The 27414-nt window shown below is 44.9% G+C and overlaps 1 protein-coding gene across 3 annotated transcripts in view; it reads left to right on the top strand.

Annotated features, from left to right (window-relative positions):
• Positions 1-27414, top strand: part of NEK11 (NIMA related kinase 11) — a 237654-nt gene that overhangs the window by 34789 nt on the left and 175451 nt on the right. For all 3 annotated transcript variants that reach the window (XM_056129480.1, XM_056129479.1, XM_056129478.1), the window contains exon 2: positions 11131-11296. In XM_056129480.1, the coding sequence (XP_055985455.1) occupies positions 11131-11296 (166 nt within the window). The remainder of the gene's footprint in view (positions 1-11130; positions 11297-27414) is intronic.

Raw genomic sequence — 27414 nt, 5'->3', positions numbered from 1 at the left:
CATCGCGATGGGCCAGGCCAAGGTGCCACGATTCTTAACTATAAGTTAAGAGGTTGATCATAGGCAAATGATGTCATGATCTAAAAGTAACGACGAGACTAGGGCCCTGCTGCTAGGAACAGGAAAGATATCTGGCCTGAGCACTGCAGTCTGAGATCGAGATGGCCCTAGGAGAGCAATTCTATAAGCTCAAAGTATTTCTTACTGTGTCCATACGAAATGATTAATATTATGTATGCTTATGTTGGTTGGACAAGGAGAGGAGAAACACGTCCTAGAAGCAGTTTTCCTATGTGTCCTGACTAGCTTAGATGAGATTGAACCTTTCTCCCCTCCAAACTGCCTTCAGTAAATGATTTCAGTATATTGAGGCAGGAACCTAGCTGGCCTTAGGTATACAGATCCCAGGTGCTAAACCAGGCCTGATCTTTGGGATGTAGATGCCTGGCTCCAGGCTAGCTGATTTTGGAGATGTAGATTCCAAGCTCTAGCAGACTGGTCTTTCTTGTGCTAATCTAAATGCTTGTAGTTTATAAAAAGGTAAGGCCAGGATTACTGGCCTGCGATTGTAAAGAAACAATGTATGTTTTGCCTCAGTGTTCTTTCTGTAACTCCTTTTGATGACATAACTATATTGCACCCTTTAGAGGTACTATGATCTATATAAGGGAGATTTCAGGGCTCTCTGGGGGGACACGTGCATCAGAGAACCTGGGAAGATGGGGCTGAGGACAGAAGCTGAGAGAACAAAGGCACATGTGCTTGAGGATTCCTGAGGCCTCCATGACATACATCTCTTCCATGTAGTAAACTGCTGCTAAGACCGACCAGCCTGGCCCTCGTTTCCTTCCTTCGCCTGACCATCGCCATCGACCTCGCTGGAGTGGGGAAGCGGCCTGACCGCCGGCCTTTTTATTTTTTGTGTGTTTACACAGTCATTATTTCTGGGAAGCTGGAATTCTGTCTCCTATGAATTCTCTCTAATAGAGTATCCACCACCCTCCCTAGGGTACCCTGGCTCCTGTCAGGACTGCCTTGGGGTTGAAGTCGACTCAGATTTCTGAGGTGGGGACGGGGCACCTGGGGGCAGCCACCTCTCTACTGTTCTCTGTTTACTCCCTAGCTGGAGACAGAGTGTGATCTACAGATATTGTCAGTTAAGTGATGGGAAATGTCTGCAGGACAATGGGCACCTGTTCTTCAACCTCCAGGGACATTGGACAAAAGGGAAGGGGTCCGGTGTGTGTCACCTTGAACCCGTGAGAAAGGTGCAGTTTCTTGCCACCCCGCCCCTCTGCAGACCAGACCAGTGATTTATCTGTGAGGTAACATTGGAGCAGCTTGTCCCGAGCTGAGTCTCTTCTCAGCGTCTTCTGCAGACATTTTGCTTTCAGAGGCCAGCAGCTCTTTTTCTTGGACAGCCTTTGTACCATCCTCAGGTCGATTCCAGCATCTCTAGAAACCATGCTGGTTGGTGAGCCACTCCCAGGATCCCTTTGGGTCTCCTTGGCGGGTATCAGGATGTGATGTGTGTGGGGGGAGGAGAGAGGGGGAATTGTGTTGAGCTTCTCTGGGCTCCTTGGAGCGGGGAGGAGGCAAGACAGGTTCTGCATTGCTACCTTGCAACAAAGCTAGAAGTTTCTGGAATACCATATTTGGTATTCTCAGGCTCCACACTCAGCTTCAGGTTGTGAAACATGAAGATATTCAGGGCAGCCCGATCCCTTCTAGGAGAAGATTCTAATCCGAGCTCATTCTAATTCGAAGGTTACCACTACCTTTCTGAACCATAAGTAAAGCCGTCGAATTCAGTATAACCACATCTCTGCAGAAAAGATCCAAAACCCAGACTCAGTTGGTCAAACCGTGTCTCGGAAGTACGCCAAAACAGGGTTTTCTTTCCCTCCCTTACTTTCTCAGAACTAACTGCAGCACCAGCCTGTTTTGTGCTACAGCCAGAGAGTTCTTGCTCTAGTTTACAAAGTACAGTTACCACTATGATGATAATATAAAGACTGTTGTTTAGAAATAGTAACTCCTGCTAGGCTGGCTCTCTTTTATTCCAGCACCCGCTACACATGAAGATTAGGGACTTTGTCACTGAAGCCCTAGATGACTTTTTAATTTATTTTTCACTTATTATTATTATTTTTAATTATTTTATGAGCTCCAACTGCCTTCTTGCCTGGATCATAATTTAATTTTACTTTAAACAGGGATTATCCTTTGTCACTTGTACCTAGTCGAAGAAATGGAGCTAATCAGTTTTTGCTGCTTTTTAAGACTCAATTTGTCACCATATCTTGATTTCATGGCAGGCTTTGCACCACATCTGATTATCTCATTGAAATCCACAATTCTAGTAGTTTCACAAATGTTTTCTGAAAATAAAAAGCCGAGATGAATAATGCATTAGAGCAGTGCATCTTGAATATTAGCTTAATATTAATTGTAAATTTAGAGCGTATAACAGTCGTAACAAAAGCTAACCCGATTATCTATGGTAAATTATTCTCTCATATCCTTCCTGACATTGTCACACTCCTTCCTCTCCTCGCTGACATAAACAGGATCTTTGTTGCTTGGGGGCTCAGCACCTTTCAAAGCACAATGGAGCCCAGGAGGAATTTGTAGCAAAGTCTGAGATTTTCAGCATTTATCTGAGGTTTTTAGTCCATTGTCTAAAAATTTGGAGTTGAGTGAGTTTTGCACAGTGTGTTATTTCCCCCTTTTCCTTTGTTGTTGTTGTGATGTCCAGAAATCACTTCCTTGGTTGCAGTGTTTACACACTTTGATTGTAGAACTCTCTGGCACCACATCCATGGTCATGGTGCTTACACACACACACACCGCAGTGATCACATACACGGCACAGTGTTCACACACATTTTGTTGTGGTGTTTACACACACTCAGTTGTAGTGACCACACACTCAGTTGTAGTGCCCACACACTCAGTTGTAGTGACCGCACACTCAGTACTCAGTTGTATTGATCGCACACTTGGTTGTAGCGTCCTCACACACTTGACTGTCATGTTCGCACACACTCAGTTGTAGTGTTCATACACTTGTGTGTCATGATCACACTTGGTCATCATGTTTACACACACTTGATTGTGATGTTTGCACACACTCGGTTGTAGTGTTCACATACTCAGTTGTAATGATCCCACGTTTGGTTATTGTATCCACACACAGTTGTCATGTTTGCACACACTCAGTGTAGTAATCATGCACACTTGGTTTTAATGTTCACACACACTGGTGCAATAGAGGTCGTTCCCATGGTGCCTGGGATGACTGTGGCAGAGCTGAGAATCACATTTGGGCATGTGAGAATTGAACTCAGCCTCACATATCCTACTCAAGTGCTCTCCCACTAATTACTGAGCCACATTGCCAGATACAAAGTTAATTTTTGTTTGTTTGTTTTCAGGCCACTCCCAGTGATACTCAGGGATTACTCCTGGCTCTGCACTCAAGGATCAATCCTAGCAGTGCTTGGGGACCATATAGGGTGTCAGGGATTGCAGACGGGTCAACTGTGTGCAAGGCAAGTGTCCTACCTGCTGCACTATCTCTCTGACCCCAAATTTAACTTTAAAGAAATGTCTTCACGTGAAAAACATACTCAGGGCAAGTTCAAAAATGTAACCAGTCACCAGTTTATGAACTTCTTTAGTCTGTTCAGGTGTTGTAAACCTCAGAGCACTGTTCTTTGTGATGCTTTATTCAGATACCCTCTAAGACACAGATGCCCTCTGAGACACAGAATTCCTCTGGAGCACAGACTCACTTTGGGAACATATCCTCAGAGTGGTAGGACGACTCAGGGAGCAAACCCCGAGGCCCACTCTGCAGTGACTCCTATAGACGAGGTTTCTCGGTGGTGCGAACACCCCTGAATCGAGCCTCACCATCTCTTAGCACACCATCTCTTCATGAAAGAGGGAAGCCTGGCCTATGTCTCTGTACCAGGCTCACTCCCAAGCATAGTCTCTGGGGTGTGGGCACACTCACTGTACCCAAGCTCCACGAGGAAAGGTCCCATAGTTTCTCTCAGTCAGACAGTCTTTAACACTCTGGGGAAGGCAGGTCCCACAGACTAGGAGCCGGTACGTGGAGGGGAGGCTCTAAAGCTTGGGGTTCTGGTGCCAATCCCTGCCCTGAGAGTGAAGTGGAGAGAACTGCACACAGTGGGGTTGCCTCTGCTGATCAGAAGAACAAAGAGATGCAGGAGGCTTCAGCAGATCCCGCACACAGCCAGTGGCACCTGGTGCACAATGCCTGATGGATGATGCATCACAAGGATGTTTTCCAGGGGTTGCTTTCCATAGTGTTCTATCATGAGACTACATGTCCCTGCAGATGAGAAAAGCAGGAGCTTATCATTCAAGAAAAGAGGATTATGGCAAACAATTGCTGCCTGGCTGGGTGGAGAGAGCCTGATCTTCAAAGCCCTGAGTGGATTTGATCATCTCTTTGCAGAACAGAAGGCGAACTCAAAACCCCCAAACTAAACGACACAGAAGAGCCCCACAACAAATAAGAAATCAGTCTCTCGTCTAAGCAGAAAGTCTTTTCCCTGTGGCTCTGCCCTCTGTGGGTCCATTCCCCCAAGTTTAGGGTTCCTACCTTGATGGACAGATTTTCAGAATGGCATAGGGGAAATCTGGTGGTTTTGTTTTGCCTTTCCCTGAGAAGGAGGATAATGACAATGGCAGTGACCAACAGGAAGGGGTGGGGTGTGGGGATGGGTAGAGGTGTTCTGGATGGAACAGACCTTGGTGACAGATGCAGTGTTGGGCTGTAATTGGCCACAGTACACAGCTGCACACAGCAAGTTCTTCAGGTCCCCTTAACCACAGATAAATGCCTATACTGTCATGCACATTTATTTATCTGCTTGTCTGATACTCTCTTTCCCAACAACACAAATCCCCAGTGGACACCCTCAGTAAGCGCTTACTAATACTTGTGCAATGTGGGATATATGATGTGCATTGAGGGATAGATGATGGCTACTTGCAGGGAAAGGTCTGCTCTCTTTCCTTCTCTCTAGAAAGTGCAAAGCAGTCCAGTCTCTCTGGCCCACTGATCCTACCTGATGTGGTAATGGTGGCTTGACCCTTCTTTGGGGTACTGGAGACTTCAGAGCTCTTTGACCTTCTGCTCACCTGTTCTTTGAACCCCTTTGCTCAGCTCCTGCCCTTTAAGAAGTGGGAGGTCCTTGGCCTTCTGGCGGCCTTTGGGAAGATTACAGGTTTACTCCAAGGTTCCCTGCTCACAAGTTCTGATTCCGTGCCCTTATTTGGACCGTGTCTAGGAACTGAGACTTCTTCAGGGTTCTGCATACCTAGTTTGCTTGCCCCCCACTTCCCTTAGGCGCAGGAAGGACCCTCACCCACCAATCAGATGTACCTTCCAACCTTTTCTCTTTGCCCTTGGCATCTCTTTTGGACCAAAAGTCAAAAGGACTCAACTCATCTGCAAGGATTCAACTCATCTGCTTTCAGTGATGCATTGCTTCACTGAGATGCCCCAAGGCTGCTGGCACAGTGAGGAAAGTGTAAAACTTCCAAGGAAATCTGGGAACAATGGCTGTTCGTCATTTAACACCTCAGCCTCAGTGGGAATGGAAGTAGCAAGCTTCCCCTTAGTTCTAGAGCCCTTTCCTCCAATGTTTGTCAATATGCCACCGATGTTGGAAAGAAAGGGGCAGGCCAGCAAGAAAGTAGATCAGTCAGCAAAGCAAGGGAGTCCGCTGGGCTGCCCTCCTGAAGTTTCTCCTGAGCAGCAGAGGCTCTCACAGAATCAAGATCTGGCATGCAGTTTAGAAGTGGGCTCATGGGGTTGGAGCCATAGCACAGTGGGTAGGGCATTTGCATTGCGCATGGCCAACCCAGGTTCGATTCACAGCATCCCATGTGATCCCCCCCCCCCTTCAAAGCACCACCAGGAGTAATTCCTGAGTACAGGGCCAGGAATAACCCCTGTGCATCTCTGGGTGTGATCCCCCACCAAAAAAAAAAAAAAAAAAAAAAGAAGTGGCCACAGAGAGAGTCCTGGGCCAGCGACAAACTCCCGTGATTGGTGAGCTTCTGTGTTGGCTTCAGCTGCTGGAGTCACAGTGAGAAACAGGGAGCACCTCCTCCTCTGCTCAGCGACACTGTCTAGGGTGACTCCCTCCAGGATCTGTCTCAGGGGTGACCCAACTGTATGAGCCCCACCTCCATCTGCTAAGCTCAGGGCAAAGAGAGCTGCTCTGCATATTTTTCATCAAGTCACCAACTGGAGCTTGATGAACTAGATGTCAAAGCTCATGAGCCATGACACAATTGTTGATGTTTGCAAGGGAAAGTAGGTATCTTAATTGTTTATTTTTAATTGATCACTTGATCACTTGAATTCCTGTTAATCATCAGTTTGCTCAAGCGGACACCAGTAATGTCTCCATTTGTCCCTGTTGCGTGCTAGTGTATCCCAATGGCGTCTGTTCATTCTAGAAACACGAAGAGCCTCAAACTGATCGTTCATGATCTTGATGAAGAAGTCTGACCATCTGGTAGGTGGGCGGCCACACGGTCTTTTGACGTCCCGTGGAATCCAGTCAGTAACAGCTCTAGTCCAACGGTCGTCTCTAAATCTCATTACATGTCCAGCCCATCTGATTTTTGACGCATTGACAAACGAGACAGCGTCCCTGATTCTTGATCATCGACAGAGGTCGGAACTCCAGATTCTTTCTCTCATTTGAGTGAACGTGATACTCCAAGCATAGCTCTTTCAATTCCTCTTTGGGAGACTCAAATAGTATTCTCATCCTGTTTGCATAGGGTCCAGGTCTCTGAGGCATATGTTAATGCAGGAAGAACAGTGGAATCAAAGAGATGTGCCCAGAGCCGGAGGTTCTTCGTCCTCTTAGCTATTTCTTTGACGCTCTTGAAGCTTTACAAGCAGCTCTTTTCCTCCCATGCAACTCAGGTGCCAGGTCATTCATCCTGTTGACTTCTCAACCTAGGTGCACATAACTGTTGCATTCAGAGATGGTTGTTCTGTTGAGAGCGAATGGGGCATCAGGAATGAGGCTGTTTCTCATAAACATTGTCTTCATAAGATTCAGCTGTAGTCCGACTTTTCCACACTCACGGTCGAAGTCAGCCAGCATTTGTGCCGCTTGGCTGATGTTTGGTGTTATTAAAACAATGTCATCAGCAAAGCGGAGGTGGTGTAGTTGCCGACCATCTATCTTCACTCCCATTCCTTCCCATTCCAGTCGTCGCATGATGTTCTCGAGGGTGGCCCTGAAGAGTTTCGGTGAAATGGTATCACCTTGCCGAATCCCTCTCTTGACATCAATGATTACTTCTTTGTAGAATGGTGAGATCCTGGTAGTGAATCCATAATACAGCTCACGGAGGATCTTGATGTATTGGGCTTGAACGCCCTGAGTGGCTAGGGCTTCAATGACCGCTTCCATCTCAACAGAATCAAAGGCCTTCTTTAAATCAATGAACGTTAGACAGAGTGGCATCTTGAACTCCCTAGAAACCTCAATGAGCTTGGTTATCATGTGGATATGGTCGATGGTGCTGAGTCCTTTGCGGAACCCAGCTTGCTCGCATGGTTGTCCTTTATCTAGTGTTCTGCCAATCCTATTCAGGATGACTTGAGTGAACTTTTAATTAAAAGTTTCTTTAACCATTTGTTCCTTGCCAGCAAAAACAACAACAAAAAACAAAACAGAGAAAAATCTTCAAATACAATAGAGCCACTAGGAAAAATGAAGTCTTGAAATTCACATATAAGTAAGTGGACATGGAGAGTGTAGCTGAGTGAAATGTGTCAGGAGTTAAAAAGAAAGAAAACCCTGCAGGTTTGGTTTGCATAAGACACTATTGGCATGCTTAACCACCATGACTTTCACACCTGCAAAGAGTCAGGGGCATAGAAATTACTGGAAAATCACTATGGAGATGTAACAAATCTTGTCTGTCACTTTATCATCCTTAGATGTTCCAGAAAATCAGAGTTGCGTAGGCTGTCTCATGCGTTTCTCAGCATCCACATGGCTGAAGGACCACTTTCAACATGGGGCCATTTTTGTTTTGTTTTGTCTTTTGTTTTAGGGCCACACCCGGCAGTGTTCGGGGCTTACTCCTGGCTCTGTGCTCAGGAGTTACTCCTGGTGGGGCTCTGGGAACTACAGGGGGCGTTCCAGGAATCGAAGCCTGGTCAGCTGTGTGCAAGGCATGAGCCCTGGCAAGCTTGGGCCCTGACATGGGACCATTTTAAATCAAATAGTTTTTTAAGTAAGTAAGTAAAGTAAAGGCCCTCCCGTTGATCATCGATTTGCTCGAGCAGGCACAGTAACGTCTCCATTGGAGACTTTGTTGTTACTGTGTCTGGCATATCTAATACTCTCGGTAGCTTGCCGGGCTCTCCGAGAGAGGTGGAGGAATCGAACTCGGGTCGGCCATGTTGGCTGCGTGCAAGGCAAACGCCCTACCCGCTGTGCTATCGCTCCAGCCCCAAATAGTTTTTTAAAATCAAATAATTCTTCTTTTCACGACAATCACGATCACGACCATCCTGTTATTCGTCGATTGCCTCGAGCAGGCCCCAGTAACATCTCCTTCGTCCAAGCCCTGAGATTTTTAGAAAAGTGCCATATTCAAGGCTCTTTCAGAGTTAGGAGAATGAGACCCATCATTGTTACTGGTATTTGGCATATTGGGTATGCCACAGGGAGTTTGCCAGACTCTGCCGTGTGGGCAGGTTACATTTGGTCAAATAATTCTTCTTGATTTTTTGTTTTAGTTTTTGATTTTCAGGCTATACCCAGTGATGCTCAGGCCTTTCTCCTGACTCTGTGCTCAGGAATCATGTCTCTACCACCAGCAGTAGGTAGAAGAGTGATCCCTGAGCACAGAATCAGGAGAAAGGCCACCTGGTAGGCTTGGGGGACCATATGGGATGCTGGGAATCAAACCCAGGTTAATTGTGTGAAAGCAAGCACTCTCCCTGCTGTACTATTGCTATGCGCTCACACAATAACCTTTTTAAGATGGCAGGAGTCCTACCCAGTGTGGTCATGCCAGTATTTTGTTAACTAGGAGGAATTTTTTTTTAAATGAAGCCGCAGAACTAAAATTTACTTCTACTTAAAGATATTGTATGTTTTCTCTGATTTTTGGTATCCACAGCCATGTCTAAAGTGCCTGAGTTAAAAGTCCCTTCATCTTTTTTTGGCATAAACTATGCCCAAGTTTACTTTCTATAGGTCAGAATGAGATCTGAGCCATCTCAATCTGCAGAACTATATAACTTATGTTTTTCCGCCAACCCTTTAGAATGGTGTTGGCAATGATTCAGTCACATTTTCTTCTTCCAGCTTGTTATGATCAAGTATTTTTGGTAAACATTTGAAGTCCATTGTTCTACCCTCCCCAACCCTGAAAGATGATAAAGCCTGACTCTCAGGCTTACTTTTCAGCATTCTGTCACATTTAAATTTACAAACTTACAGTGAGCACAGTGGCCAGAACAAGTTTGGGAAAAACAGAAGAATGACTTGGATAAGCACCGTATTCCCATGGGAAAGTGGGAATAGTATGCTCAGCACTCCCTATTCTCAAGTGATCCCCTGATGAGGGCCATGTGAACATCAGCATCTGCCAGAACAAAACCAGAGAACCTAGTTAATCTGGAACTTGGTCAAGAGCCTTCAATTAGGAGAGCTTCTGATAGCCATATATTTTCATTAATATGCTGGGGAGTAACTTAAAAAATATTCATTTTTTTAGTCATAGTGTGAACCACTCCCTCCACCTCTGTTAAAAAAAGTGGAAAGAACATTGTTTTTAGTGTGAGTCCTAGAGAACCTGTCTTACTGAACATCTGCTGCTCATGTCACAATCAGAGCTTCTGTCTACATCCAGGGTTGGTTCTCAAAAGTGCTTTTCCTGGGGCCACAGTAAATGTACAGTTGGTAGAGCACATGCCTTGTAGGCAGCCAGCCTGGGTTTGATCCCTGGCATCCCAAGGGGTCCCCTGAGCCTGCCAAGAGTGATTCCAGAATACAGAGCCTGGAGTTAGCCCTGAACATCGCTGAATGTGGTACCCAAATCCAACAACACAAAAAGTGCTTTCGCTGGCAATCTAGTTTGTACTCTGGTCCTGTCTTAGTTTGTTTAGTCCTTTATTTTTTCTTTTCCTTGCTTAGGTAGATGGGAAGATACCATGTTAGGGTCTACTCACTGCATTGTCATTAGTTAAAAATGAATAATTTGGATAAAATTTAATGAGCTCTTGTTTCATCCATACATGCTAGAGGTCCTAAACATATTCTTCAGTGTTTTGAGTTTTTTTTCTTCTCCTGGCTAATGATATCAATCATTTATGGTGTGTCCAGAATATTTTTGAAAAATAGATATTACAGATACTATGTTGATAGATTTGGGAAATTTTAGCAGTGAGAGGACATTGTAAAGGCAAAGTAGGGCAAAAGAATAACCAAGGAATTGGGGCTGGAGTGATAGTACAGCAGTTAGGGTATTTGTCATGCATGAGGCTGACCCAGGTTCCCATCCCTAGCATCCCATATGGTCTCTTGAGCACCAACAGGAGTGGTTTCTGAGTACAGAGCCATGAATAACCCCCAAGCATCTCTGGGGGTGGCCCCCAAACCAAACCAAAACAACAAAAATAATCCAGGAGAAGAGAAAAAGACCCAGGGAAACATTGAAAAATTTCTCTCTTTATATAATGGTAACATACACCCAGGAAGAAATGAATACAGAGAGAAACAGAGCCAGAAAAAAGCAGCAAGAAATGTAGAATTCAGGGAGAAAAAGTAAGAGAAGCTGACAAATATAGAATTCAGAGAGAGAGAGAGAAAGAAAGAAGCTTCTAGAGAGACAGGGTTTGGCTCTGTTGCTGCCCAGTTTGCTAGGCTGGTATGCCCATGTGGAGGCAGAGACCTGAGGGGAAATCGTGGCTCTATCCAGCAAAAGGCACGAACCTGGCATCCACGCCTGAGCATTCACAAGGTGGCCCGGGACCTTGGGTTCTGGCTCTTGCATACACTTTTCAGCTCTTAATGTACCTCCCTTTCTTCTGGGCTGCAGGAAGGTACTGAAGGAAATCTCCGTGGGCGAGCTCAATCCCAATGAGACTGTGCAGGCCACACTGGAGGCCCAACTGCTCGCCAAGCTGGACCACCCAGCCATTGTCAAGTTCCATGCCAGCTTCGTGGAGCGAGAGAACTTCTGCATTATCACAGAGTACTGTGAGGTGAGGCCAAATTTCCTTAGTTTTTGGATCTTAATAAAATTCAGTTCACGGTCAAACATCTGTTGTAAGGTGACATTGCAAAGTGTCAGAGAGCAAGTCTTGGACTGAACTCTGGCTGGTCATGTCTGCATTTTGGAGTAAACATGAAATGGGGCTCAGTGATCTCAGCTCTTCCCTTCCCTTCCCTTCCCTTCCCTTCCCTTCCCTTCCCTTCCCTTCCCTTCCTCCCTCTCTCCTTCCACCTTTCTTCCTCCCTCCCTCTCTCCTTCCTTCCTTCCTTCCTTCCTTCCTTCCTTCCTTCCTTCCTTCCTTCCTTCCTTCCTTTCTCTCTCTCTTTCATCTTTTTTATGTTTTGAGCCATACCTGGTGATGCTCAGGGCTTACTCTTGTCTCTGCCATCAGGAGTCACTCTTGACAGTGCTTGAGGGACCATCTTGGATGCCAAGGACCCGGACCTGAGTTGGTCGCACGCAAGGCCAGGGCCTTACCTGCTGTAGTACTATTCAGGGTCCTCAATGAACTCATCTCTAAAGAAGGGTTCCTGCAGATCACAGACTCAGAGTGGATCTATTTTAAAGAGGAATTGCTTTGTGATACTTGATGATGATGATATTGATGATGATGATATTGATAATGATGATGATGATGATGATGATGATGATGATGATTTTTGGAGAAGGGTGGGGGATTCCCAATGCGCTTAGACTTTCACACCTTTGGCAGAGGTGAGGACACAGGTCCAAGCCTTGAATTCCTTGTTCAGTTCTTGAATTCTGTGTCTTCAGGCTTTTTTTTGTGTGTGTGTCCATCTTACCTCCTGCTTGTTCTTCATGACTTCAGGTTTTCCCATTTTCCCTGCCCTCCAACTTCCCTTCCAGCATCTGTGGTGCATTGGACTGAGCCCTATGTGTATCTGAACTTCCGGGGTCACTGTCACATGAAGCAGAGAGGCAGAGGTGGACGAGGGGCATGGCAAGGCTTGGGGTAGGAGGAAATTACCTGACAATGGTCCTCTTCAGAGTAGCTTTCAGCATGTCCCTCACCAATGTCTGTTGGGAGAACGATGCATTCATTTGATGTATTCAAAAATGCCATTCTCGTCATACTTCAGAGTGATTTTTTCTGATTCTCTCTGGGGCATGGGACTGAGGCTGGCAACTTAAAGGAGGCTTTTTAGTGCACAGGCTAGCCTATTGGGTCAAAACCTTTTGAGTACCCAAGGATGATATGTATGTGAGAGAGGCAGAGAATAAAAAGACAGGAGTTGTTCAAAACTTTGCACATTTGGTGGTGTATCTGCCAAAGTGACACCAAGGGCCCACTTTACACCATCAGAGAGAGATTCCACATCCTGGCCAACTCTTCTCAGCCAACCTTCCCTTCTCTTCCTTGCAAGCACTTTTCATCCAAGTCTCTCCGCTCCTCTGCTTAAAAAAAAAAAAGTGGAGTAGAAAAGAAAAAGTACCAGGGCAGGATAGTTCTCCTTCATCCAATGGATTGTTGAGAAAATCAATGGAATGATAAGGGTGGTAATATTGAGACTGGGGAGTGTGTGGCTAATCCATGTCAACTCATAGGTGTTTCTGTAAATTGCTACCCCATGATTCATCGGCTCCCATTGAATCCCCATTCCTTTTGCCCCATTCCGATAGTAACACCCTCTTGCTTGGGAAACAACTGACTCCTACTGCTTCTGATTATTACTGCTACTCTAGTGCCACTTTTGGTACATTGAACTTTCCAGATTCCTCTTTGTTCTTAAAACATAATTCAGTGCAGTATTTGCCAGAAAAGACTGTGAGGGTGTGGAAGTGCTATATTTTTGCTTCCCACCCAGCCTCACGGGACTCGAGCAGCTAATGGGTGGCTCATGGGATTGAGGAACTGGAGGTTACATTTTACTGGCTAATATGACCATCATGTTGGACAGGTCTGGGTTACAACTTAGGACTTTCTTTTCCTGCATTGACTTTTGAATGTGGGTACAATTTTAAACTACCAGAAAAATTATAGGAGAGAGGAGAGACATAATTGATTCTCACATACCCTTTGTCCAGATTTTCTAATGGTAATCCTTTTTTTTTTTTTAATTTGGGGAGGGGGGTGGGGCTTGGGCCACACCTGGTAATGCTCAGGGCTTATTTCTGGCTCTGTGCTCAGGGTTCATTCTTGGTAGTGCTTGGTGGACCTTATTCAATGCCTAAGGGGGATTGAACTGGGGTCAGCTGCATGCAAGGCAAGCATCTTAATTCCTGTACTATCTGTCTGGCTCTCCTGTTGGTGATATTTTATGCATTTACTTTATCACTGTATTTATTCCTTCTTTTTTTTTCCCCCGAGCCACTTGAGAGTAAATTGCAGACATAATTCCCAGTTGTTCCTAAGTAAGAAAGCATTTCCTAACGCCAAGGATATTTTCTTTCTTATCCACACTAGGATGATCCAACTTAGGAAATCACTGTGAGTGCCACTGCTAGGATGCGATCCATGGTTCTCAGGGTGTGATCACAGACTGGCAACCTTTACAGAGCTTGGCAGCTTTTTGGAAGGTGATGCCCAACCTCCACTCCAGCCGCACTGACTCAGACATTCTGCCTTTGGGCAAGGGTGCCAGGCAAGAATCACACATCTTCTCCATAGTCCGGAATCAAAGTCAGTCCATTCTTCCCAGTTTTGTCCTTAAAATAAATAGAACTGTAGCACTGCCCTCCCATTGTTCATCGATTTGCTCGAGTGGGCCCAGTAATATCCCCATTGTGAGACTTCTTGTTACTGTGTTTGGCATATTGAATATGTTACCAGTAGCTTGACAGACTTTGCCGAGCGGGTGAGATACTCTCAGTAGCTTTTGGGCTCTTCGAGAGGGGCAGAGGACTCAAACCCAGGTCAGCCAGGTTGGTTGTGTGCAAGGCAAACGCCCTACCCGCTGTGCTATCCTCCAGCCCAAAATAAATAAATAAATAAATAAATAAATAAATAAAACCACTCCCATGACACTGTTTTTTTTGTTGTTCCCCCCCACCCTCACATGAATACAGCATTCCTTTGTCAATGATGCCTGTTTTCAGGGCTGAGTTAGTTGCCTTGGTTGCTATGGTGATGGCCCCTGACAGGGCCAAGGGAACAACAGCAGGGATTCTAGGCTCAACAGACAGGCTGAGCCTCAGGCATGCTAGAGATATTTCTCGTCTGCAGATGCAGCTGTGCTCCTAATGCACACAAGCCTGATGTTTTCCTAGCTTGAAAGTAGAGTTGTGTCGGATAGGGCAGACAACCAAGCTTCACCTCCCATGAAAATGTTGACATTGCAATGACTGCTTTCTCCATTTTAATTTTCTTCTGAAGTTTAATTTTGGGCCTTGCAAATTGAAACTTGTAAGTATGTTCATGAGGCAGGTATACCCACCACCTAACCCTTGGGAAGCGTCACGTCAGATTATTAGGTTAAAAGTAAATACCTCAACTTTCTCAGCTGTCTGACAGTAGTTGACAGTTTTCTTCTCTTCTCTTCTGTCTTCTCTTCTTTTCAAGCACGAGTCCACAGGGCTAAAAGTGAAAAAGCACTGATGTAGTGCAGTGGATTTTGGCCACCATTGTACATACTGGTGTCCAAACCAGGATTTGCCATCCTCCGAGTGTCCAAAGGTTGAGAACTCCAGTCTAACAAGATCTTTAATGGGCAGTTAGTTTCCATCAAGGTGACAGGGACATTTCAACTTTGGGCATCTTCTCTTGTCCTCTGCTCAGGGAAAGAAAGCCACACTCTTCTCCTTGTTCATCCTCTATGTCCCCAAGTTTGTTTCTGTAATGGGGCCGCTGCCTTTCCAGAATGTTCTTCCTCCATCCCCACATTCATCCCACCCTCCCAGGCTGGACTGAAGTGCTCTTTCCTCTATCAACACCCCATTACTCTCTTGGCTGGAAATTGCTTCCCTCCTGATCCCCACAACTTTCATGCCTTTCACCTCTCATGGTGCTCATTGTATCCACCTTCTCACTCTCAGCATGTAGGACTGACATTCTTTTGACTCATTTTTGTCTCACATCATGAACCATGTAGTGAGCCAGAAATCAATCAAGGCCCATGAACAGCATGTTTTACCTTCTCTTGGACTAATTCTTGATTTCTTGTTACCAGCTGCCTCCCACCTCATTTCTGTCAAGCACTGGTGGTAAAAGATGAACTATCGGATCCTTGTACCTGTCATATATGTCATGTGCACATTCCCTTTTCATGTTTGACTCGTCCTCCTAACATGAGCTCTAGAGACCTCTGAGGCACTGCCTGGAGGTTTTACACTGGGGGAAGATGAAGCCTCCTGGAAATCTTAAATGAGTTGATTCGACAGGGAATAGCTGAGATCACATCATCTTGGGAAAGAGGAACCATCTGACAGAGGAAAAGGAAAAGTCTGACTTGTCTGTTTTCTGCTCACCAGCATTAGGAGAACCACAGAAAAACTATGTGGGCATGAAGATGCTGCTCAGCTATGCTGGTCTGGTGGGATCGTCTGGAAAACTCCAAACAATCCCAAGGCCCAAGGCCTCATTTAATGGCTCTGGATTGGGGTCCATCAGCAAGAGTTTGTTGGGCTCTCCGGGGCTGAGAACTATGGGGTAGGGTGGGGTAGCAAGAAGAGAGCATAATTAGGGAAGAATCAGAAAGGCAGAGTCCTAAGACCACCAACGTGGGGCGCTAAGCAGAGAGGAGAGTGGGGATATCTAGCCACGATGGTGGTTCTCGCGAGGGACTCCATGTGTGGTGCTGTGATTCATGAAAATGACCCAGTTTGTTCTTTTCCTCCCCATATCCTGAGCCATCCTTTGGTGTCTACTCAGCTTCCCTCCCATGCTGGACAGGTTCTCACAGGGAAACTCCTGCTAATCAACCCAGCAGGAGCTCCCTGTCACCATGCTTATTCTAGTCCTCCAGGAGGAGTAAACGTGCATTCCACATTAGTTGATGCCTCCTTAAAAGGTGGAGGTTCACAAAGGCCATTGTAATCTAGAGTCTTTCTTGAGACTGTCATGGAGCCCAACTGCTGTGTCAGTTAATAGGTGTGGTACTGGTGGTAGAGATAATCTGCTATATCTCCAGTGGACTTGGATGATGAGATCCGTGGTATCTTATTGCTGTCTCTAATTATGAGCGACTATGAGCACTTTTTCATATGCTATTGTCCATTTGTATGACTTTTTTGGGGAAGTGTCTGTTCTTCTCTTCACCTCATTTAGGGATTGGGTTTTTTTGGTGGTAAGTTTAGTGAGTGCTTTATAGATATTGGATATCAACCCTTTATCAGAAATTTTGTGTGCAAATATTTTCTCCCACTCAGTAGGTATCTATTTATTAGAGCTTGAACTTCTTTCACTGTGAAGAAACTTTTTAATGGATGTAATCCCATTCACTTATTTCTGTTTTTATTGTCTTTGCCACTGTGGTCATCTCATTCCTGGCAAGTTATGCCGATGTTTTATTCAATGTATTTTATGAATTCCGATATAATCTTGATACTTTTAATCCATATTGAGTTTACTTTTTGTGTTTTGTGTGAGGTATGGTTCTAATTTTATCTTTTTTTACATATGGCTACCCAATTTTCCCATCAACATTTGTTAAAGAGGTTTTCTTTGCTCCACTTCACATAATTAGCTCCTTTGTCATAGATTAACTGAACATAAATTTGGGGGCTTAACTCAGGACTCTGAATTCTGTTTCATTTGTCTGCATGTCTATATTTGTTCCAGTACTATACAATTTTGGTTATTATACCTATGTAGTATAGTTCAAAGTTGGCAAGTGCAACACCTCACATTTTATTTTGTTTTGTTAGCATTGCTTTGGCAATTTGAGAAGTTTTATGTTTACATGCAAATTTCAGTAGAGATTTTTCCATGTCTTTGAAAAAAAGTCACTGAATTTTAATGGGTGTTGCATTAAATCCTGCTATTCCTAGTTTTTGGAAGTTTGTTTTTTTTAGTCATAAAATGGTGTTGGATCAGTCTTGTCAAAAGATTTCTTTTGATATGACCATATGGTTTTTGATAGGACTGTAGCACTGTAGCACTGTCCTCCCGTTGTTCATCAATTTGCTAGAGCAGACATCAGTGATGTCTCCATTGTGAAACTTGTTGCTACTGTGTTTGGCATATTGAATATGTCACGGGAACCTTGCAGGCTTTGCTGTGTGGGCAGAATACTCTTGGTAGCTTGCCGGGTACTCTGAGAGGGGTGGAGGAATTGAACCCGGGTCAGCCGGGCTGGTGGCTTGCAAGGCAAACGCCCTACTGCTATGCTGTCACTCCAGCCCTATACAGTTTTTTTTTCTGCTTTTTTTTTGAGGGGGGTCACACCTAGCAATGCACAGGGGTTACTCCTGGCTCTGCACTCAGGAGTTACCCCTGGCAGTGCTCAGGGGACCATATGGGATGCTGGGAATCGAACCCGGGTATGCCGTGTGCAAGGCAAACGCCTTACCCGCTGTGCTATCTCTCCAGCCCCTCCAGCCCTATATAGTTTAATCTTTCTTTCTGTTGATAGGGGGCTGGAGCGATAGCACAGCAGGTAGGATGTTTGCTTGTAAATCGTACTCACCCAGGTATGATTCCTCTGCCCCTCTCCAAGAGCCTGGCAAGCAACTGAGAGTATCTCACCCATACTACAAAGCCTGGCAAGCTACGCGTGACATATTCGATATGCCAAAAACAGTAACAACAAGTCTTACAATTTGTTGTGAGATGTTACTGGTGCCCACTCAAGCAAATCGATGAACAATGGGAGGACAGTGACAGTGACAGTCTGTTGATAGGGTATATTGTATTAATTGATTTGCATATATTGACCCATTCTAGAATACCTGGTATGAATCCCACTTGATAGTGGTGTATAATCCTTTTGATGTATTGCTGGACACACTTCGCAAGGATATATATATATATATATATATATATATATATATATATATATACCCGGGGCTGAGATCTCCAAGCCTGCACGGTTTGGGACTGGACCTGTCAGTAGCTAGACAGTTACACCCTCCAACTGCTGTGTAACCCCAACAAAGGCCAGGATCCAGAGATTATCACAACAAGCTCCCGGAAGAGCACAAGGCAGAGTCTCCTACCCTGTGTCTGACTATCCTCGCCAGGGCCCAACAGCTGAAGACCTCCAGGCCCCAACCAAGGCCTTACTGAGGCCACTCTCCACACACTTGGATAAGCCTCACACATAACAGAACTGGCAGAGGAACCCAGGTGTGTGGGACCCGGGGCTGAGATCTCCAAGCCTGCACGGTTTGGGACTGGACCTGTCAGTAGCTAGACAGTTACACCCTCCAACTGCCGTGTAACCCCAACAAAGCCCAGGATCCAGAGATTATCACAACAAGCTCCCGGAAGAGCACAAGGCAGAGTCTCCTACCCTGTGTCTGACTATCCTCGCCAGGGCCCAACAGCTGAAGACCTCCAGGCCCCAACCAAGGCCTTACTGGGGCCACTCTCCACACACTTGGATAAGCCTCAGATATAACAGAACTGGCAGAGGAACCCAGGTGTGTGGGACCCGGGGCTGAGATCTCCAAGCCTGCACGGTTTGGGACTGGACCTGTCAGTAGCTAGACAGTTACACCCTCCAACTGCCGTGTAACCCCAACAAAGGCCAGGATCCAGAGATTATCACAACAAGCTCCCGGGAGCGCGTGGCCACATTCACGGCCGCGCGACTATTTATTTACTTTTCTCTAAATTTTCAGGGTACCTTAAAAAGTAAAGGCCCTCCCGTTGATCGTCGATTTGCTCGAGCGGGCCCAGTAACGTCTCCATTGGAGACTTTTGTTGTTACTGTGTCTGGCATATCGAATACTCTCGGTAGCTTGCCGGGCTCTCCGAGAGGGGCGGAGGAATCGAACTCAGGTCGGCCATGTTGGCCGCTTGTAAGGCGAACGCCCTACCCGCTGTGCTATCGCTCCAGCCCTTAAATATCCAACCCGCACGGCAGAGCCTGGCAAGCTATCCGTGATCTATGCCAAATAGACCAAATTGATATGCCAAATCCAGTAATAAATGGATCTCATTTCCCTAACCCTGAATATGCAGAGTCGAGAAGGATATGGAAGGAGAGGCTGATAAAACACCAAGGCAGACATAGGCTGCCAAAACACAGAAAAACAAAAATGATTGTCTGTACTTTTAATGCTCGTACGCGGGCATCTGCTGCATCCATTGAAGACCTTATGGTACAAGCACGAAAGATCAAGTACGACATCATTGGTCTGACCGAAACGAGAAGACATCAATCCCATCATGCTGTTCGACACTGGAGAAGAACTGTTCCTTGGAACATGTGATAAAAGAGGCGTCGGTGGTGGCGGTATCCTTGTCAACACAAACTTAGTCACGAGCATTGATTCATTTGAATGCCTAACAACCCGAATCGGACGATTACACTTGAATAAATGTGGCTCACTACCGGCAGTTTCTATCTTTGTTGTCTATGCACCAACATCCAGTTATGGTGAAAGAGAAACTGAGAAATTCTACATGGAGCTGGAGAAGTTCTATAAAGAAGATCACACCTTCTACAAGATCATTGTCGGTGATTTTAATGCCAAGATAGGACCAAGAAGATCAGTCGATGAACTCCACATCGGAACCCATGGCCTGGAATGGAACGAACAGGGTGACAGACTGTCTGAGTTCATCATGTCAACCAAAACCTTCCATGGTAACTCACAATTCCAAAAGGCTGAATCTAAACGTTGGACATGGGAGTCTCCCGATGGACGGTTCCACAATGAAATAGACCACATCATATTCAATCGGCGGTTTTGCCTAACCGATGTTGCTGTTGTCCCAAAATTCCAAACGGGATCAGACCACCGTCTTCTTCGTGCAAAATTCTGCCTCACAGAACGAGGAGAAAAGAATGCAAGGTTTAAGAAGAGGACTCCCAGAACAACCACCAACTGGGAACTCTTTGGCTCTGTTGCGGCAACATGGGAAGATGCCGTCATTGACAACATTGATGAGGAATACGATCGAATGATTCAGCACCTCCATGATTGTGCAAGGAATGCCAAGAGAGAGATAACCACAAAAAACCGTCTTTCTTCGAACACTCTTGAACTTATTCGCCAACGTGGCTTGGCATGTACCTCAGGCAACCACAAGCAAACGTCCGAACTGGCAAAACAGTGCAGAGAAGCCATCAAAGATGACCTCAAAAACAGGAGAGCAGCAGTACTGGTAGATGCAGCAGAAGCTGGGAAAAACATTCGTAATGCCCGCCTGTCCTTCACCAACTACAAAACCAAGATGACTGCCCTCCGACATCATGATGGATCTATCACATCTTCCAGAAGGGCAATGGAGAAGATTATTCATGACTTCTACTCAGATCTCTTTAATAGCCACATCCACTTGCCCACATACCACATACCACATGATGGATATGTCGTTCCCAATGTTCTCCCTTCCGAAATCCAACATGCCATCTCGTCGGTAAAGAAACAAAGAGCACCTGGCCCAGACAAGATCAGACCTGAACACCTGAAGAACTTACCATCAGTACTCATCAATACATTGGCTCGACTCTTCACACGCTACCTGTCTGAATGCAAGGTTCCATCCCAATGGAAAACCAGCAAGACTGTACTACTATACAAGAAAGGAGACATCCACGACATTGGCAACTATCGCCCAATCTGCCTATTGTCTGTCATCTACAAACTATTCACTCGAGTCATCCTGAATAGGATTAGCAGAACACTAGATGAAGGACAACCATGTGAACAAGCTGGATTCCGAAAAGGATTCAGTACCATCGACCATATCCACACAATAACCAAGCTCATTGAGGTATCTCGGGAGTTCAAGATACCACTCTGTCTAACGTTCATTGATTTAAAGAAGGCCTTTGATTCTGTTGAGACGGAAGCGGTCATGGAAGCCCTAGCCACTCAGGGCGTACAAACTCAATACATCAGGATCCTTCGTGAGCTCTATTGCGGATTCACTACCAAGATCTCACCATTCTACAAAGAAGTAATCATCCATATCAAGAGAGGGGTTCGGCAGGGTGATACCATTTCACCAAAACTCTTCAGTGCCACCCTCGAGAACATCATGCGACGACTGGAATGGGAAAACATGGGAGTGAAGATAGATGGTCGGCAACTACACCACCTCCGCTTTGCTGATGACAGCGTTCTAATAACACCAAACATCAACCAAGCGGCACAAATGCTGAACGACTTTGACCGTGAATGTGGAAAGGTCGGACTACAGCTGAATCTTACGAAGACAATGTTTATGAGAAACAGCCTTGTTCCTGACGCTCCATTCGCTCTCAACGGAACCACCATCTCCGAATGCAACAGTTATATATACCTAGGTCAAGAAATCAACATGATGAATGACCTGGCACCTGAATTGCGCAGGAGGAAGAGAGCGGCTTGGAATGCCTTCAAGAGCATTGAAAAAATAACTAAAAGGACAAAGAACCTCCAGCTACGAGCACATCTCTTTGATTCCACTATTCTTCCTGCATTAACATATGCCTCAGAGACCTGGACCCTATGAAAACAGGATGAGAACACTATTCGGGTCTCTCAAAGAGGAATCGAAAGAACTATGCTTGGAATATCACGATTCACTCAAATGAGAGATAGAATCCGGAGTTCTGATCTTCGTCAACGCTCAAGAATCAGGGACGCTGTCTCATTTGCCAAGACATCAAAAATCAGATGGGCTGGACACGTAATGAGGTTTACAGACAACCGCTGGACTAGAGCCATTACTGATTGGATTCCACGGGACATCAAAAGATCACGTGGACGCCCACCTATAAGATGGTCAGACTTCTTCGTCAAGACCCTAAATGATCGGTTTGAGGCTCTACATGTTCCTAAAATGAACAGATACCATTGGGCTACGCTAGCACGCAACTGGGATGAATAGAGACGTTACTGGCACCCGCTTGAATAAATCGATGAATAACGGGGATTAAGTGATTAAGTGATTAAGTGATATATGTGTATATATATATGGTTTTTTTTTTGCTTTGGGGTCACACCCAGCGATGCTCAGGGGTTACTCCTGGCTCTGCACTCAGGAATTACTCCTGGTGGTGCTTCGGGGACCATATGGGATGCCGGGGATTGAACCCAGGTCAGCTGCATGCAAGGCAAATGCCCTACCCACTGTACTCTCGCTCTGGCCCCTTCGCTCAGATTTTGTTAAGAGTCTTTGCATTGATGTTCATGGAAATCCAGGTGAAGGAAGTACAGATCAAGGAAAGATACAGCAAAGGTGCAGGGTGAGGAGAGAAGTTGTCTTTAGCATCTGGGAATTCTGGAGGGACTTTGGACAGCATTTTGAAAGTTGAGGTCTGAAGTCAAGGAAGATGGAGCAAAGGAAGATATTTCTTCAAAGGAGGCTTTTGGTTAAAGGTAGAGGTAGAAAAGTATGGGCCATGAGTTGGGATCCTATTTTCATTTTCATTTCAGTGTGTTTGCAGCACACTGTTTGTAGAATTGCAGCACAACCATCAAAGCACAGATAGCAGTGTTTGGCTCCTCCCCACTCCCTTGTATTTGTTCTGTCTATACCAGGACTCAATCTTTTTTTTTTTTTTAATTTTTAATAGTGAGACACCATGAGGTACAGTTGTAGACTTACAAATTTTTGTGCTTGGGTTTCAGTTATACAATGATCAAGTACCCATCTCTCTACCAGTGCCCATTTCTCACCACCACGGATCCCAGTATCCCTCCCACCCCCTATCCCCCCCATCCCACCCTTCCTCTGTGGCAGGGCATTCCCTTTTGTTCTCTCCCTCCTATTGGGTGTTGTGGTTTGCAGAAGAGGCAATGGGTGGCAATCATGTTTGGTCTATAGTCTCCTTTCAGCATGCTTCTCCCATCCTGGGAGGATCCTCCCAACACCCTTTATTTGGTGCTCCCTTCTCTATCTGAGCTCCCTTTCCCCCTAGCATGTGTGACTGGCCTCCAAGCCATGGAGTAAAATTTCTGGTACTAATCTCGGCCATTCTTGAGGATCCAATCTTTTTTAAAAATTTATTTTATTTTTTAAATAAAATAAATTTGTCACCATGAGATTACAAAGTTAATCATGATTGAGTTTCATGCATACAATGTTTCAACACCAAATCCAGTTCCTTCAGCAGTGACCATTTCCTTCACCATTTTCCTCCCACCCACCAGTCTACTTCTACAAGAGGCAGTTCTGTGTGTGTGTGTGTATGTATGTATGCATGTGTGTAAATATATATACACACATATATCTGTATATGTATGTGTCATACAGATACATATACTTGTGTCATTGTAATCCTGTTGCTCATCGATTTGCTCAAGCAGGCACCAGTAAGTCTCCATTCCTTCCTGTTGCCTGGCCACCCACCTATGAGATAGTCAGACTTCTTTGTCAAGACCCTGAATGAGTGGTTTGAGGCTCTTAGTGTTCTGGAGCGAGCAGATGCTATTGGGCTACACTAGCACGTGACAGGGATGAATGGTATATATATATTATATATATATTATATATATGGGCTGGAGTGATAGCACAGCAGGTAGGGCGTTTGCCTTGCACGTGGCCGACCTGGCCGACCCAGGTTCGATTCCTCCACCCCTCTTCAAAACCCCGGCAAGCTACCAAGAGTATCTTGCCCACACGGCAAAGCCAGGCAGGCTACCCATGATATATTCGATATGCCAAACACAGTAACAACAAGTCTCACAATGGAGACATTACTAGGCCCACTGGAGCAAATCAGTGAACAACGGGAGGACAGTGCTACAGTGCTACAGTATATATAGTAGTTTACAGTACTGTTACTGATAGGATTTCATGAATAACACTTCATCACCTCTTCCTCCCAGTTAGACACTTCTCTCCACTATACCAGGACCCAATCTTGACTCCTGCATGGAATTTAATTGTGCTTTGTAGTCTCCTCTCTCTTCTTCCCTGATTTTCAAGTTTCCCTTTCATGCCTTTAGTTGTTTGTTAAAGGACTTTGATACATTTGAGAAAAACTGGTGGCTGATTTTGTAGACTCTCTCGACATGGATTTGGCTGATGGATTCTCATTAAGTTGAGATTACATACTGTGGGCAAAGCCACCACAGAAGAATTACATCCTCACTGCATCCTCTTGGGGCATCTGGTGTGTCTCATTCTTGATGAGATTAATGATTATTTGGTTAAGGTTGTAGCTGCTTCGTTTCCCCACATTCAAATTAGTATTTTCCTTTTTGTAATAGTTAAAGATCTTGGGGACAGTGTGCTGAGACTATTCTGATACTTGGTTTCTCCTCACATTTCCACCTACTGATTTTAGCACCATTCTGTGGTTGCCTAGAGCATTTTTTCTTAAAACTATACTCTGTATAATAAATGGTAATTATGTATTTCCTTTCTTTTGACTAGCATACTAATTGGTATTCTCTTGGAGGGAAGACTATAACTCCATTCCTTTATCCAGGTATGCATTGTGTTCCAGTTCTTTCTTTATGTCAGGTTGGGTATTGCAGTAGGTATTCCCTTTAATATAGGGGTGGTAAGCCGTGATTAAACTTTGATTTTTAAACTGGTCCAGCTTCAGTTAGGGGATTCCTTCAGTTGCCTTCTGTGTTCTTTAATATGGTACCATCCTTTTCCCAGGAGAAGTGAATTCTTGCTAACTTTTCTGTTGATTTTGCTGATGGAGAATCATAACCTGTCAGTAACATGGCTGGAGTGTTGTATTTCCTCTAGGGTTGGACCAGAAGCAGAACCTGTGCTCTGGGAAAGCTGTTCGTTTTGCCTCTTTTACTTGGGTACCTCTCCTCTCCTGCCCCTTTATATTTAAGAGAGTCAACCAAGAAGTTTATGGTTCCTACCTTCCAAGCATTCCATGAGAGACCTCTCTCTGGATATGCAGTAGTAGGTTTCATTTTACTGTTTTTATCAACAACCTTGAACCAAATAACCAAATATGCTACTTTAAACTAAGCACACATTTCAGCATAGCCTCACCAATCAAGCCTGACTGTGTTTTTTGTTAGAAGATGAACAAGTTTGTTCTGGGGATCAAATGTGCACCCCTAAGGTTTGCCAAGACAGTAGATGCCAGATCCTCTTACCACATACAAAAGGAAACCACATGAGATAATGGGTGTGCCCACCCCCTTGGTGGTGATAACAGAGCATAGCAGCTGCTGTTTTTGATGGATTTTTATTGCAGGAGTTCTGCATCTTTGTCTGTCCTAGACACAGTTACTGACACACTAGCCTAACCTAGTATTGCTGATCTTGATTATTTTATTCTCTCTCAATCAGAAGGTTGGGTAGAATTTGAAGTAGTGGAAAGCGTGTCAACTCAGGCGCCACATTGATGCCTGTTCAGATTGGTTCTTTGAACAAATATTTCATCTCTTGGACCCCTTTCGGGGATCCTCAGTTAATGTTGGAGCACGAGTTTTGGTAGGTTTTATTACTGGGATCTGAAATAATGAAATGTGGCAATGGTGACTGTCAGAGCTTTGCACCCAGTGGGGCTGTTATTCATCCATTTTGTTATTTATTATAGTTGGTAAACCTCATTGCTATTTCCGCCACCCCCAGTTGTTTTCTAGATAGGAGGCTGATTTTTCCTCTCTGAGTTTTTGGCTTCTGGCCTTTACTAGATGGATTCAAGCTAGAAGAAGGAAACCTGCAGATTCTTTAACACTAATCGGGCCGATGGCAACTCCCAAGCAAGTGCTTCCAAGGATTTGTTTGTACTATATAAAAAAAACCTGAAAATTTCCTTTTCTTACATAAAACTTTAAATAAACCTAGGAAGTGAGTTGCATTTTACAAGTTTGAAATCCACTGTGATTCAGACTCTTGCAAGTGAATTTGGCGATAACGTGTGGTAACCAGGCTGGCTGACTCAGCATTCTGTGCCTACTTGCTGCGTGTGTTGGTTACATTGCTAGAGACAAATCTCTTTCTCTCCTCCAGAACTACTGATTGGAGTCCTGAAGATATGGGGCTGCCACTAACCAGAATTGATGGTCTGTGGGTGAGCAATACCCCTTGGGCATTAATCATCACAGACACTGATGAGTTATCATCTCTCTTAGTCTGTTCTTCTGGAACAAGATATCACGAGGTGACTTAGACCTAACAAACTGATTCTTGTATTTTGGGAGACTGGAAGTCTCAGATCAGGGCCCCAGCAGATCCTGTGTCTGGTGGGTACCTGATTTCAGGTTGATAGATACTGTTTGTTGTTGTTGTGTCGTGACATTAGGGGGAGTAAGGAGGTGCTCTCTGGGATCTTCCCAAAGGGCACTAACTGTATTCATGAGGGTTCCACCTCCGAAAAAGACCATCATACTGAAGGTTAGGGCTTTAACGTGTACTTTCAGGGTGACACAAGTGGTTGGTCTCTAACACTATCCTTTCTGGTCTGTGCTCCAGGGGACCTCACTTCAGGGCGGTCATAGTAATTTGTTTGCTGGGATTTTTGCAAACGGAGGGAACTAGAAACCACCTTAGATAAGGGAGAGTTTCCTGAATCTGCTCTGTGCCAGGTCTTGAGTTTGGACTTCACTGATTTAGGGACACACAGGCATCAACGTGATGTATATTCTACTTACTTTCATTGTTTAAGCCATGAAATACTTTAACCTTGTAACAAAAGAAGTTCATAGAAAAGATCACAAATTTTAATTTAAATGGCTTGTGTCAAAATAAAAAAACGGCAGCTGGAGCAATAGCACAGCAGGTAGGGTGTTTCCCTGCACGCAGCTGACCTGGGTTCTATTCCCAGCATCCCATATGGTTCCCTGGCCACTGTCAGGAGTAATTCCTGAGTGCATGAGCCAGGAGTAGCCCCTGATCATCACTGGGTATGACCCAAAAAGCAAAATAAAAGAACTATACTAATCATTTAACATAAGGCATTTCATAAACATAGCAGAAATTACCTCACTTGGAGTATGGCTTTGCCTGACATATGACTTTATATAATCTTTTGTTTAAACTGAAATCTGAAAACACTATGTAAGATAGTTTGCTTTTAAAGAAATCCCAGTGGTTTGCAATTGGGAACATTATTTCATGCTCAC

Source organism: Sorex fumeus, unplaced genomic scaffold, assembly GCF_029834395.1.
Source record: "Sorex fumeus unplaced genomic scaffold, SorFum_2.1 ptg000072l, whole genome shotgun sequence".
In the NCBI taxonomy this organism is placed as follows: Eukaryota; Metazoa; Chordata; class Mammalia; order Eulipotyphla; family Soricidae; genus Sorex; species Sorex fumeus.
This window is presented reverse-complemented; position numbering and strand designations above follow the sequence as displayed.